The sequence below is a fragment of the Rhagoletis pomonella genome, unplaced genomic scaffold, assembly GCF_013731165.1.
Source record: "Rhagoletis pomonella isolate Grant_MI unplaced genomic scaffold, Rhpom_1.0 Rhpom_scaffold_02766, whole genome shotgun sequence".
Taxonomy (NCBI): domain Eukaryota; kingdom Metazoa; phylum Arthropoda; class Insecta; order Diptera; family Tephritidae; genus Rhagoletis; species Rhagoletis pomonella.
The window spans coordinates 1-13556 of record NW_023461318.1 but is presented as its reverse complement, the minus strand read 5'-3'; the positions used below and the strand labels follow the sequence as shown (position 1 = coordinate 13556).

The 13556-nt window shown below is 32.9% G+C and overlaps 1 protein-coding gene across 1 annotated transcript; it reads left to right on the top strand.

Annotated features, from left to right (window-relative positions):
• Positions 1-5505: 5505 nt before the first annotated feature.
• On the top strand, positions 5506-10737 carry LOC118753704 (Bardet-Biedl syndrome 4 protein homolog; the record flags this gene model as incomplete). Its single annotated transcript, XM_036488573.1, has 5 exons — positions 5506-5695; positions 5773-5912; positions 6952-7064; positions 8787-9077; positions 10584-10737. Coding segments are annotated over exons 1-5 (771 nt in total), but the record flags the coding sequence as incomplete, so codon positions are not given.
• Between the last annotated feature and the right edge of the window lie 2819 nt (positions 10738-13556).

The window sequence follows — 13556 nt, the reverse complement described above, 5'->3', positions numbered from 1 at the left end:
TTGCACAAAAGCTTATACTTTTATTTAACACCAAAGCTACACTGTTTTGATGTAAATTTGCAAAGAAGCAACACGGTGCCACTGCTAAGGGAGCGGTGCGAGAGGGACAACTGTCAGTTTATCGAACCTTGTATTATTGAATCATGTGCAGCACCTTTCAATCTGTGTACATGGTTGCCATTACACAAATAAATAATAAAAAAAGCAAACAATAAAGGCCCGTCCACATACAACTTTGACTTTGCATTGGCGCTAGCGTCGCTTTGACGGCAATGCGAGTAACGCCAGTGCTTGCTACAATGAACGCTTAGCAGCGAATACTTTGGTCACTGAATTATTATACCAGCGGCAGATAAATAAAAATTTTATATCAATAATTGTATTAAAAACGATATTTCTTGCCCGCATTTGATTACAAAGGAAAACTTTTTCACACAATTTTGATTATTAATAACAGCTGACGAACCACAGTATATACAGTAATAATACTTTTTGAGTACTCCTCGGCGTAAAACCTGATCAAGGTTGATAATGAGAAGGAGTATGGATTTTGCTGATTCAGAGTTGCATACAAAATTACTGTGGTATGAAAGGGAGCAACAACCCATGATCCAACTACACAAGATCTGACAAGATGAAGCAAAAGAAAAAAGTAATTTTCTGGCTGACGTTTGTAATTTCGGCGCCATGTTATTTTCTGTGAAAAGTAAACAAAGAATATGAAGACGAAGCATAAAGAAAAAATGCAAGAAATGTGGTGCACATGTTTGTGCTAACCATTTTATTTTATTTTATATTTTTTGTACGTGTTTTTGCATCCAATCACCGCGCACTTCATTTTAATTACATTTGCACAAAAAATCACTTAAAAATCACTGAAATAAACCACCGACAAAATACACATAAAGAAAGAAGCAAAACACATATAGCAAACTTCAAAACTACGAACGTCACACACTTTTTTCTCAATTCCTATTACAAATGGCTGCTTCTCAACCGGTCAGATTTGTTCTAATTGGTTCATGGAAACAACCGTACTAATACCTTTTTACCTCATTTTAAAAAGATAATTGCTATTTCCAATATTCAGATATCCAGTTTGTAACCAGAGGGAGTGGTTTTTGAGGCTCACTAAAATCTACTCATCACATTGGGGCAGCTCCGGGTAATGGACCATTGAATATGTTGGCTGAACTTATGACCACCATAACCAACACAGTCTCCAACCAAATGCGTGTCTTGAATTTATACTACTTCGTTTTCGGTACCCGATACCGATTCTTTACATTGAACCTTCGCCATTATATGCATTTCAAGTTTAGAAAAAACTTTCATTACTAATTTATATGGTATCGGCTAAAACCCTTGAACTTATCGCAACGGAGAAATATTATTTTATCAGTTTTAACCTTAGTCGATCCAAGGTTCAAGAAAAATGCTTTGACGGATGAAGAAGCCTTTCAGGGGGGAGATTCTGTAACTAGTTAGCGACAAGTTCTGGATCGATGTTGCACTTGTTGACATAAAAATCATATCATACGTCAACAAAACCAATACCGATTCGAAAATTGTCGCTAACTGGTTACAGAATCTGCCCCCAGGCCTACAAAAATGACATCATCCGATTCAGCTGGAACAAAAATGCTTTAAGAGTTTCTCTGCATTATGGTCTCGAACCGACATATACACATCTTTCATTTGAATCAGTATTAAACGCTCTATTGGCTCCTACATTCGTGTTTTGATAGGCGAGTCTACCCTGAACCGTTTTCTCGATATTTTTGGCCTATGTGCGCTTTTATTCGAAACCTAAATGTTTCGGTACCGAGTATCGAGAGTATTGGATAAAAGTATTGACTCAGCACATCATTAACGGTGTCCACAGTATATACAACAGCCCCTGTCCCAATTGATAGAAAGGTCAATTTTTGACAGCTATGAGGTGAATAAAAGTTTTTTATCCGGCAAGGCTAGTGAAAAATTTGACATCAAGCATTAGCTTTGTTTCTTTATAGATAAGTATCACTAGTTTCTGCTGGAAAGCGTTTCTTAACCTAAAAAACTAGCAGCTGTCCCTCGTTCTTACGCTCTTCTTTTTTTTGTATACATAAATGCTCAGAATGACAAAATAAATCGATTAAGCGATGACTGTGATATTTTAGTGACTACTGAAGCTTATTCACTCAAAATTGATATTTACAAAGATCTCCAGGCGGAAAATAGGAATATTATAAATTATTCTTGAAACTTGCACTTTATTACACTAAAATTGTATGGGCTATAAAACTGCACACCCAAAAATGTTGCAAAGATTCAAATTGAAAAGTTGAAATTTTGATGAAAATTTGTCGATTTTTCCTACCTTTTGTATAAAGTTTGAAACTGTTTATTTGGTTTTGGTTAAAGCATGGACGGTATTTTTATAGAAAAAAAATAAATAAATTGCTCGAAAAACATTACGAATATTAAAAAAATCAATACGTGGTCACTTGTTTGAGGCACTGTATATATTTTTGTTGGACGGCAAAAAATGGTACATTTTATTTTATTTTGGGCATTTTTACTTAGATATTGTGGTATAAAAAATTTTGATGAAATGGCAACCGTGGTCAAGAGTTGAAATTGAATTTACTCATGAAAAGACTGCAATTTTAACTGATGAAGTCAACTGTTGGCGACAGTGTTGCATGCTGAAGCATTTGAAAAAGCAAAACTTTTGAATTGAGTTTTTCAAATATGTAGGTTGTATGACTATTTGCCGCTATTTATCACTTAAAAAATACATTTAAAAAAAAAAAATAAAAATGTTTTAAAAATCTAAAAATGCATAGAACTGCTGTGGTGTGCAACAGACGGAAATGTGTTGTTAAAAAACTGCACATAATTATGATGGGTCATGTCTTTGCTAGGAAGTAGGTGCAAATTCGCAGGGTGCACTTGACGATTAATTTTATTCGTGTCCGTTATTCGAAAAAAAAATGTATGATGCATTTCTGAAAGCTGTTTTTTTGCAGTTATTCCAAAAGACTTTTTGTCGTCACCGTAACCAGAGAACGTTCTCTGCCGTAACTAACAACGTCGCTCAAATTCAAAAATGAGGTCTTGACATATTTTTGAGAAGCTTACAGCAGTTCAAAAATCTTTCCTAATGCAAATAGAGATTTTTTATTTTAGTATTTATTCTTGGTGAAGTCTCGAAACAACCTAACCAACAAATTTTTAATTTTACAGGAGAAGCAAATAACGTTATAAAAAGAGTATCAAAAACAGGTAGGATTTTTTTAAAAAATAAATAGCATGTAACTCCGTTGCTTATGGTTCTAAGACCTTAAAATTTTTATTGAAGGTGTATTTTAATACATCCTTCCAAAATCTGTGAAAAACGAAATTTGGAAAAAAGTGTTGGTTAGGGCCTTTGTGCATTAAGTAAGGTATGATATGTATGTTTGGATGCATGCAGCTTTCATTCGCTCCAATTTTTTCTTTTTTATTCGAAGGAATGTGAATCTACATACATACATATGTATATTAATATGCATGAATGCATATATGTACTTATGTATTCTACAATTTGGTTCTACTTGGCGTATGAGCTACATACATTTTTCTGCGAATCACTTTACTGTGTCACAATTCTGAAATGGATGAGATAAATCTAGATCACGATGACTAGATCACCTAGTGACCATAAACCGAAATACCTTATGACGGCGTTGGTGTGAATTAAGAGATTACAAAGCAGAAAATTGTAAATACTCAATGGCGTAAAATTCGCAGTGTTTTGAACTTTTTAACACAATACAAAAGTGGCGTTTTTGTTATTGTCGTGTAAGGAAACTTGTTGTCGCTTTGGAATCTATGTATAGACATTTTTGCACGTACATACATATTTTATTATGATAGTTTTTAGCGCACTGCCTGCTGCCTAATTTGCTGTTTTTACATCTATTTTTTGAGGCGAGTGATATAATTCGTGTGCGTGAATGAATTTTATGGCTTTTGAATGGGTTGGCAAAACAAATTAAAAATTCAAAGCTTAAACGAAAACGCGCTTAGATTAAAAGAGCCGCAAAAGGATAGCATGATTAAAATGAATTTTGCAAATGGTTAATTAATTAATTGCATGTTGCGGAATTCGCCATTGACAATTTTTTAGAATTACATACTAAGATTTGTATGTACGTACACACGTATGTAAAAAATAAGAAAAATAAAAAATATAATTAAGCATGGTTAAAAGTATGTTCATTACTGTTTCACCCTGAAACGGCTGGTCCGAATTTAACAAAATTTAGTACACTAATAGTTTTGAAGAGAATTGCCACCTATTTAAAAACTTTTATTCAATTTAATTAATAAATCGAATGAAAATATAACAAACAAAACGAAAGAGGTATAAGAAAGTTTTACTTTGAAAATATTTTTGAACACGGTTGCCACCTGTTTAAAAAGTCTACGTAAATTCAATTATTAAATCACGACAACCAGAATGAATTCACAAATGTTTGAAGATGCTGATGATAGCGGTTGAGAAAAATTGCATTCAATATTTTCATACGTGAAAATTATGTTAAAAATATATTCAATATACGAGCTTGCACAGGGTGGCGCAAAATTAATCATCCAATTTTGTTTTTGATTAACTTTTTACTTAACAAAAAAATTAAATTTTGAGCAATGGAAACCTCTATTTGAACCTCTACAATTTTTTATGTTAAGTGGAAAAGATGATATCCGTTTTGTCGCATTTTCCATGGCTATCCGCAAGATTTCCGACGATAACTGGTCTCTTTCCAGTCCAATATTTTGCGTCAACTGCTCTAACTGCCTTACCTGTTAGAGGGTTAAAATAAAATATCACCATTCACAAATAACTGTTGCCTATGGGTTTAATAAAAATACACTTCGTTATGAAATTTGAAGCATTTTTTTGCTCTTGGCGCCATAAGTAGATACATATATCGAGCACTAACAGCCAAAATAACGCAATCGACATTTTTTTCAAAATTTTCTTTTTGATGCAGAAATATTCCTAGAGCATCTAGATGCATTTCTGCATCAAAAAGAAAATTTTGAAAAAAATGTCGCTTACGTTATTTTGGCGGTTAGGGCTCGATATTTATTGTATTTGGCTTGTTTCCCAATTTTAAAGTAATAAATGCTTTTATTGACATAAAAGAAGCACAGAATTCATCATTTGTATGAAACGAATGACCAGATAGCAACCTTCAAATTATTGCCATTGGCATGCCCACACACCAAGTTGCCATGGCCACTGATTTTGTTTTGGTCAACAATGAATTTACTGTAGCATAAGTACATACTTATCCGCTTGGCTTACCTAAATAATCTACCACCAGCTTAATCAAATAACACAAACAAAAACAGCATAACATTCTAGTTACGAGTACTAATATAAATAAAAAAAGGAAATATTTTGTGTGTGTTTGTTTTTTATACTCGTATACAGATACAAATACGGCGACGATATACGCATTAGCTAGCCACTTGGCAACAAATTGTCTACTCCCTCACAAACGCAATTTTTCATTTTGCTGTGAAAAAAGTGGAATTCATTTTTGAGTCACACAAAACTTTGACTCTATTAGCAACTTCAATTGCATGGCCAGTGCGGACGAGATTATAGTCAATGGGCAGGTTATAACGCTGCCCACGTTGGAGGTGGTCAAAGCAGGTGCGTAATAAAATTTATATTAAAATCACATTCGGAAAATTTATTCTAAGCACATAATATTATTTTTCCTTGATTAGTTCCCATCATGGCGGCTGGCACTAACATCGATTGGTTGGTCCATCTCTACTATGCGCGACGTGATTTTATACGTTGTCGCATCATAATCGATCGAGAGCTTTATAGAAGTTTGAATCCAGAGTATTTGTATTATGTCAAGGTATGTGTGTGTGTGTGTGTGTGTGAAAAAACCAATCGTTAAGGCTAGAGCTCAATACCAGGCATTTAGCGCCAAATGTCCCGTATTTGCTGGGACTTCCCGTCTTTCAAACTAAATTTGAGATGTTCCGTTGGGACAAGATTTTTCCGGAACTTTCGACACTTTCATTATTCGTTTCAACCTCTAAATGTGTGTACCGTTTTGAGTGTACTATAGCGCATATCATAACTATACGACTCTTTAATTTTAATTATTTTTTTTTTACTAAAGTGAAAATTTCGCGCCTTTTAATTAGACCATTTTTTCCATATAACAAAAGTCGTCGAATATATCGAGCCCTAAGCCGAGCCCAAAAAGGCGTAAGCGACAAAAAGTAAATTTTTCAGTAGATATATACGGGTTTTGCTAGGAATAAATACGTTTTTATGTAAAAATAAGTAAAATATAAAACTCTTAATATCTGGCGCGTTTATGATTTGACACATGGTATATACTTAAAATATCAGGTAGTATAAAATTAATTATACATACATCCATATCTATGTATCCACATCCATATATTTTGTTCGTCGTCATTACTGAAAATGCTCCAGCTGAGTTTTTTTTTGCTTTAACGAACGACCCACCCATGTCAAAAAAAAAAAGCAAAATTATATCTTAAAAATACAAAACTCATTGAGCTGTTTAGGACAGCCCGGTGAGCTTAGTTATCCAAAATTTTTTTGCTTCTCATCCCATACTTCAGAACTGTCATTTATTAAACAAGTTAAACAAATATTTTCAATGCCTTTCTTTTATCGTAATTCGCATTCTTTTTTTATTAAGAATATATAATATTTTATCAGTTTTTCTTTCTAAACTTTACTAAATTTACAATGACTTACTACAATTTAATGCTATTCTTTAATATTCCCCCTCTCCACTGCTCCTTCATTCACACTCCGGCGATAACGATTTTCTTGCTCTCGCTTAAACTGGCTGCATATGTTCTGCTTCACTTACTTCTTGCTGACCGCCATTTAACTTGCTGCAAGCTTAGGGTTTAATTGACCGTGAAGAGGGCAACAGCATTGAGGCGCTACGTAATCTACAAAAAGCACTCGACTTAAATTCAAAAAATATTGAAACTTACAAGGAGATTGGCAAAACACTGTAAGTATAAATGCATAAAACATACGTACGCTTATGTACATACATACATATATATATATTTATATTAGAACGTACCACCTTACACGCAAAACAAAAAAAGTTCGCCCTACACCCCTGAGTCTCAGGTATTTTTGTAAAGCGATTCCGAAAACATTTTTCGGTGGCACCTACATACATTCAGTAATACATTTTTTTTTATAGTTTTAATGGAATAATCAAAATACTTCCTTACCAAGAGTTTAATGATTTTTAGAAAGTTTCAATTTGCTGGTGTTGGGGCGGAACGTAAGGTTGATAAAACTGAGATCTGGTTGGTAAATACTAGAAAGGGGATATTGAGATCAGTGCACTGAAGAATAAACAAATTGTCGTCTAGAGACAAAAACATCGATATTTCATACTTTAATAATAGACGACCCGTAAGTTTCGCCAATAAAAAAAAATAATTCACAAAATTGTGCTGCAAAAATACTTTACAACTCAGGGGTGTGCGGCGCACGTTTTTTTCTGGTACGGTCTAATGTAGATGTATGTACGTATTTAATTTTAGATATATTTGCACATATATATGATACATTCATACATACTTTTATATAATTAGATGGCCTCGACCGTGTTATACATACAGTACATAAATACTTATGTAGATATACATATATATCTAATGCAATGTTTTAGCAATTTTGACGGCGATGTAGGGTGTATTTTTTTAACTTCACTTTTTTGGCCTGCCTCAAATCTCTTTTACAACAAAGAACAAAAGTGCGTCGTAGTAAGTGCTTTAATGGTGAATAAAGTTTATACATAAGTACATGCAAATGGTGAATAAAGTTTATATATAAGTACATGCAAACGTGCATCGTACGACTAGAAAAATTCACAAAATAAATTTGGATTAGTTTTTTTTCACGAATAATGATGTACATACATTAGGGTGGTTCATAAGAATATTAACATTCACATTTTGATGGGGCAGCCCTTTATTTCTACGTTTAAAATAAAGACATTTACTAAAAAAAAATTAGGAGTCGCTATCTGGGTTTGAAAAAATTTAAATTTTTTTAATTCGCAAAAATTCGTCAACATTTTCACTTGAAATGTGATAGCTTTGACATATTACTGAAACTTATTCATATAAATGATTTATACAAAAGAAAAAAATAAATTAAATTATTCATAAAAAAAATTCAGTATTTTCAAAACCTGGGAGAAGCGTCGCCTCAGCACTGACACCTAACATTTTTTTCCTGGATGTTCCTATGTTGTACGTACAACAAAATAAAGGGGTGCGCTCATGCTGTTGATATTTTTAAGGACCACTCTAATGCACATACTTACTATTTACATACATATAGAGGCTTACTACTTATCTTGTGTTTTCAATCGTACATATCGCTTATTTACTAAAAGACTGCGAGAATTTCTAGGCATTTTTAAGCTAGCTAGAAAAAATTGCCCATTAAGAGAGTTTGGGCCCTAATGCCTGCGCTCTTATTATTGAGTCACATCCAGTGCAATCGGCGATACCAATACCACGAATACCCAATATGAGAGGTGGGTCTTAAAACAATACAGATTTTAATTAATAAGTAAATATCAGAAATTGTCTGTAAATTTTAATAGCTACATAATTTTAAACGCCTTCATAACTACTCGCTGTGTTACAGCTGTCGTACGCAAAACTTTAATATACTTTTCGCATTTACTGCGGCATCATTGCAGCTTTATTATGGGCCGTTTCAATCAGGCGTTAAGCATCTTTCGCGAAGCTGAAGAGCTCTCCCCACGGCAGGATCATGAAATTTGCCATTTCATTGGCGAATTGTTGCATCGTTCAGCGGCTGCTTGCAATCAATTTGCGCTCGCACGTCAAGAAGAGGCCGAGGCGAAAGTTTACTTTGAAAGGGCAGTGCAATCTGGCAAAAAATTGGAAAGCTTTCAGCGACTTGGTGAAATTCTGCGTAAGGAGAAGGATTACAGCAAGGCAATTGAGGTGCTCGAGAACTGTTTGCTGTGAGTGGCCCATCATTACACTTATATACATATATACATATGTAGATTAGGGTGGTCCAAAAATGCATGTGAAAAAGTAAAGTCGGAATTTTTATGCTCTCACCCCTTAGGATTGTTCTATAACGAAAAAATATGCCCTTATTTTTTTATTTTGAAATCAAAAAATATTTAGAGGTCGCTCAAAGCGCCAAAAGTCGTGCATGTAGTTATTTTATATGGAGAAAAAAAAACAACTTTTCGTAGAAATGGTATAGAATAGTTAAAAATCAATATTTAACTAGCAGAAAGCTCTGTTTATCTGCAAGAGATTCCCAATAATAATACCCAATTGTTTATTTATTTTCGTATTATTTAGTATTAAAAAATGGTTAAATAAATAATTGGGTATTATTGTTGAAAGTATCCTGAAGAGTACCAGAGTTTTTCGATCGAAAAATATCGGTTTTCCAGAATTCTATACCATTTCTACGAAAATTTTTATTTTTCCCCATATAAAAATACATGGAAAACTTGAAGAGCGTTGAGCGACCTCTAAATACTTTTTTATTTCAAAATAAAAAAATAGAGGTATACTTTTTTCGATATAGAACAATCCTAGGCGGTGAGAGCATAAAAATTTCGACTTTACTGTTTTTGGACCACCCTAGTGTACCTACATATTTGCTCTTGAAAAATGTATTTTTTATTTAAAAATATGTAGTTTGTGTATTCGTAGAAGTAAGAACAATACCGCGAAATTTTGCGCTAAATACAAGCAATCACAATTTTTGTTTATGAAAGCGCGCCATTTGCATTGAAAAACATGCAATGAACAAATTTAAAATTCCACACTTTAGCCTTTGGGCTGTGAAATTCCAAAAACCCAACAAACTTTAGTTGAAAAAACTTATTATTAACCGATTTCAAAGAAAGGAGAGGAGAAGGTTATCAGTTCGTCGGAATATTTTTTTAATGTATTTTTTTTTTTAATGTAGGTTACCGCATAACTTTTGACCACGTCAACCGATTTTTCTATCAGAGAGGTAGTGACTCATAGGTGGTCCCATACTAATTTGGTTTAGATCCGATCATTGGATCATGAAGAAATTAACGGTACTCCTAAATTTTTTTATGAGAATTGAAGTCGGTTAGGCTTTTTGCTTAAAAATTACTTGTTGTAAGTAAAAAAAAAAAAATCAATCATATTATGGATATTCATCTAAATGCTTAAATTCCTTATTTACGCGTTTAGATGAATACCCTAATAGAGTTTTAATATACTTTGCTATTTTATAGTTTTTCATAGATCTTGAAATTTGTTATAGAATATTTGATTTCAACTTTTTACTTGAAAGATATTTTTCAATAATTTTCATTCGGAAAACGATATTTATTCAATTAAGTTCATTTGTTATTTTTGTTATAGTCAAGATTTTGCAAATACTTAAAAATAAATAAATTATTAAAAACATAAACTATTCTACAACCTTAATAATTAATTTCGATACAACATATTTTTTTGTACAGTTTATCACCAGAAAATATTGAAGTTCTCACAGAAATTGGTGTGCTATATTTGAAAATCAATGAAACACAGAAGGCCTTTGATCGATTGTCAGAAGTCATAAACTTGGATAAGAAGTGCTCCAAAGGATTGTTGGCTTATGGTGCCATATTGCAGGTAAATTAAATTATAAATATATACATACACACCTATGTAGATTAAATGAACATTTCAACCAGAGTATTTATGTATAATTATGAAACCACAACTTATACCGGATTTTCACTGGGCGCTAAATGACAAAGATTTTAATAAAAAATTTGGGTATTTATGTAAATGCCTTTGTATTTTCGATTTGAATACCTAGTGGAAATTCAACAATGGGAAAAAATATTTTAAATTTTTGCGAAGCAGCTTTTAGAATTCTTTCACTTTGTGGAAAATGAAAAATAATAAGTTTAGAATAAAATGTCTTGGCTAAATGCATTTTTCTTAAAGCACTTCAAATTCAGCATATTTCGTTTGAATACGCTTTCGTCTTGCACTTCACAGTTGCTTTTTCATATTTTCAAGACACAAAAATTTCGTTTTTTATTATCACTTAAATATGTTGTGTCTGTTGGGATTCGAATCCGGACCTTCTGGAAGCTAACAAGTAACCGCAGGCATCTCTGCACGCTCAGCCACAGCCAGCCATGTTCATAAATGTGCTTTCAAATGTTCAGTCTGATTTGTGTTCAAGCAGTAAGTCGATTGTCCGACTCTGCATTTGATTTCAACTACATTAAAAAGCATTTGGCTTAAAGCACTTCAAAGTCAGTATGTTTCTTTTGCAGACGTTTAGGTCAACCATAAACTGCATCGAATAGAAAGTTCATTATAAATAAATTGAATTACAAAATTGGCAATGAAACTTCAAAACAAATATAATTTAATTGCATATTCTTTCGCTAAGTCAAAATTAATATTTGAACTTGAAAAAAAAAAAAATTAAATTTAAGTGTTGCCGTTGCCAAAATTGAGTAAATTTGGCTACTTATCTTTTATTACCAAATTGCGTTTGAAATGCATACATACATATTATAAACCAACTAACCAGCTTCACTTAAAACTTTTATTTGGCTAACGTACCATAATGTCTTAATACAATATCCGGCATTGAAATCAACCGAAAATGGAAATATAAAAATATGCGTATGTATGTATTGGTGACATATATATATGTATGTATTTAGTTTGGACATGCCAAACTTAAAAATGTAATCGAAATTGACTTTGCGGAAATAAAAATTGAGTAACCGGGAATAATAATATGAAAAAGAGCGCTTAATAGTATTGGTTTAAAAAAAGATTGCTGCGGACATAATAGAGAAATGATTAGAAACCTTAGTATCATATTTAATGCGAGGGGACCCCTTTAGAATACCGATTTGAAATCGACTTTTGGCTCAAAAAGATGCGTCAAAAGCGCTGAGTGAGCGCTACGATAACGAAAATACTACTATAACTGAACTCTCCAGCAATAGAAAGGCACTTTTTGAAAACAGCTGATCTCATCTTTTAATGTGAAAGATTTTTTTTGTCAAACACCAAGATTTCTACGTTGGGCTGGCCAGGTTTGAAGGCTCCATAATTCCACTCGGAAAGTGAAACCCCAAAAGCTTGAGCTCCCTGGTTTTAGAGAACTGGATATTAATATTAAAAACTACACTGGATCACAAATTTTTTTTTTGTTTTCGTTCTCCAGACGCCACTATCCAATTGCTATGTAGAATTGCTCGGTGATTCCGAAAATTGAGTAAATTTTTTTCTATGGATACATTTTCGAGATATTTGCAATTTACCGTTATTAAGCTTAAAAAAAAGTGACGCCACTTAATCACGTATATCTTACGAACCAATTTAACAACCATAAAATTAGATACGTCAAATCAAAGCCAATAAAATTCTCCATAAACATTATATACATCACTTTCCGATAGGACTAATAGTTTCTGACGAATTAAGTAATCACTTAATGAAAAAATGAAAAAGAAATGAAATTTTAACAAAAGAAAAATTGAAAAAATATCTGGTTCTGTAAAAAAATTTTGCATTTTTTCGAAAGCCTGTTCTGTTAAAAAAAAAAACAAGTTACTAATGAAGGAAAGCGAGGTACAAATAAAAAAGTAATGAGTGGTCAAATGGAAATACGCAAAGATTTTTTGTATGAGATATGAGCATAAAATCGTGTTACTCAGGTGTACGTGGCGTATGAGTAACTTTCTTTCTCTCAATTGGAACCAGCTTCTGTTTTAAGCCTAATAACGGTAAATTGCAAATACATATCTTGAAAACGTCTCCACAGAAAATATAAGAAAACATGGCCGAACGAATTTGGAGAATGAATTTACCTTGTAATGTTTTTATCATGGTTTGGGTATTAAAGAAGTAGCACAGTGTCCTTTAATGACGCCGTTAAGAGCTTTTACTGCGTATTTAATTAACTTCAAAATTTCTTCAATATGTTTCTTGTAAAGCTTCGGACATAAAGACCTTGAGATTTCACAGTAGTCCACGCTGGTCCTATGCTCATTTGTTACGGTTGTAGCATACTCGCAAATTTTTTGCAATAGATGAGAAATCGATATTGCTTTGCCCAGTGACAGAGCCGTGAATCCATTCTCGACCTCACCTCTTTGAATTCAAAAGCTTTCAATTTTGCTTTGCTGTTAATTTACAAACAGATATCTGAAAGCTAACAACTGATAAAAGCTTACTAATCTGGATTACATGCCTATTAAGAATTTTTACGACGCAAGAAATATGTACGAAAACTGATTTAATACGATACGCTTACAGGCGTTTATCGTCCACCGTAAGACGGTTCATAATAAGGGGGTTAGAGAGTAGCCTTCTGCATGGCAATGATTCCATATTTACATTTGTATTGGCTTTTTATCTACTACATATATCTGTGTTCATATGGAAAAGTAGCTTATGTCGAAAGGCTGGCT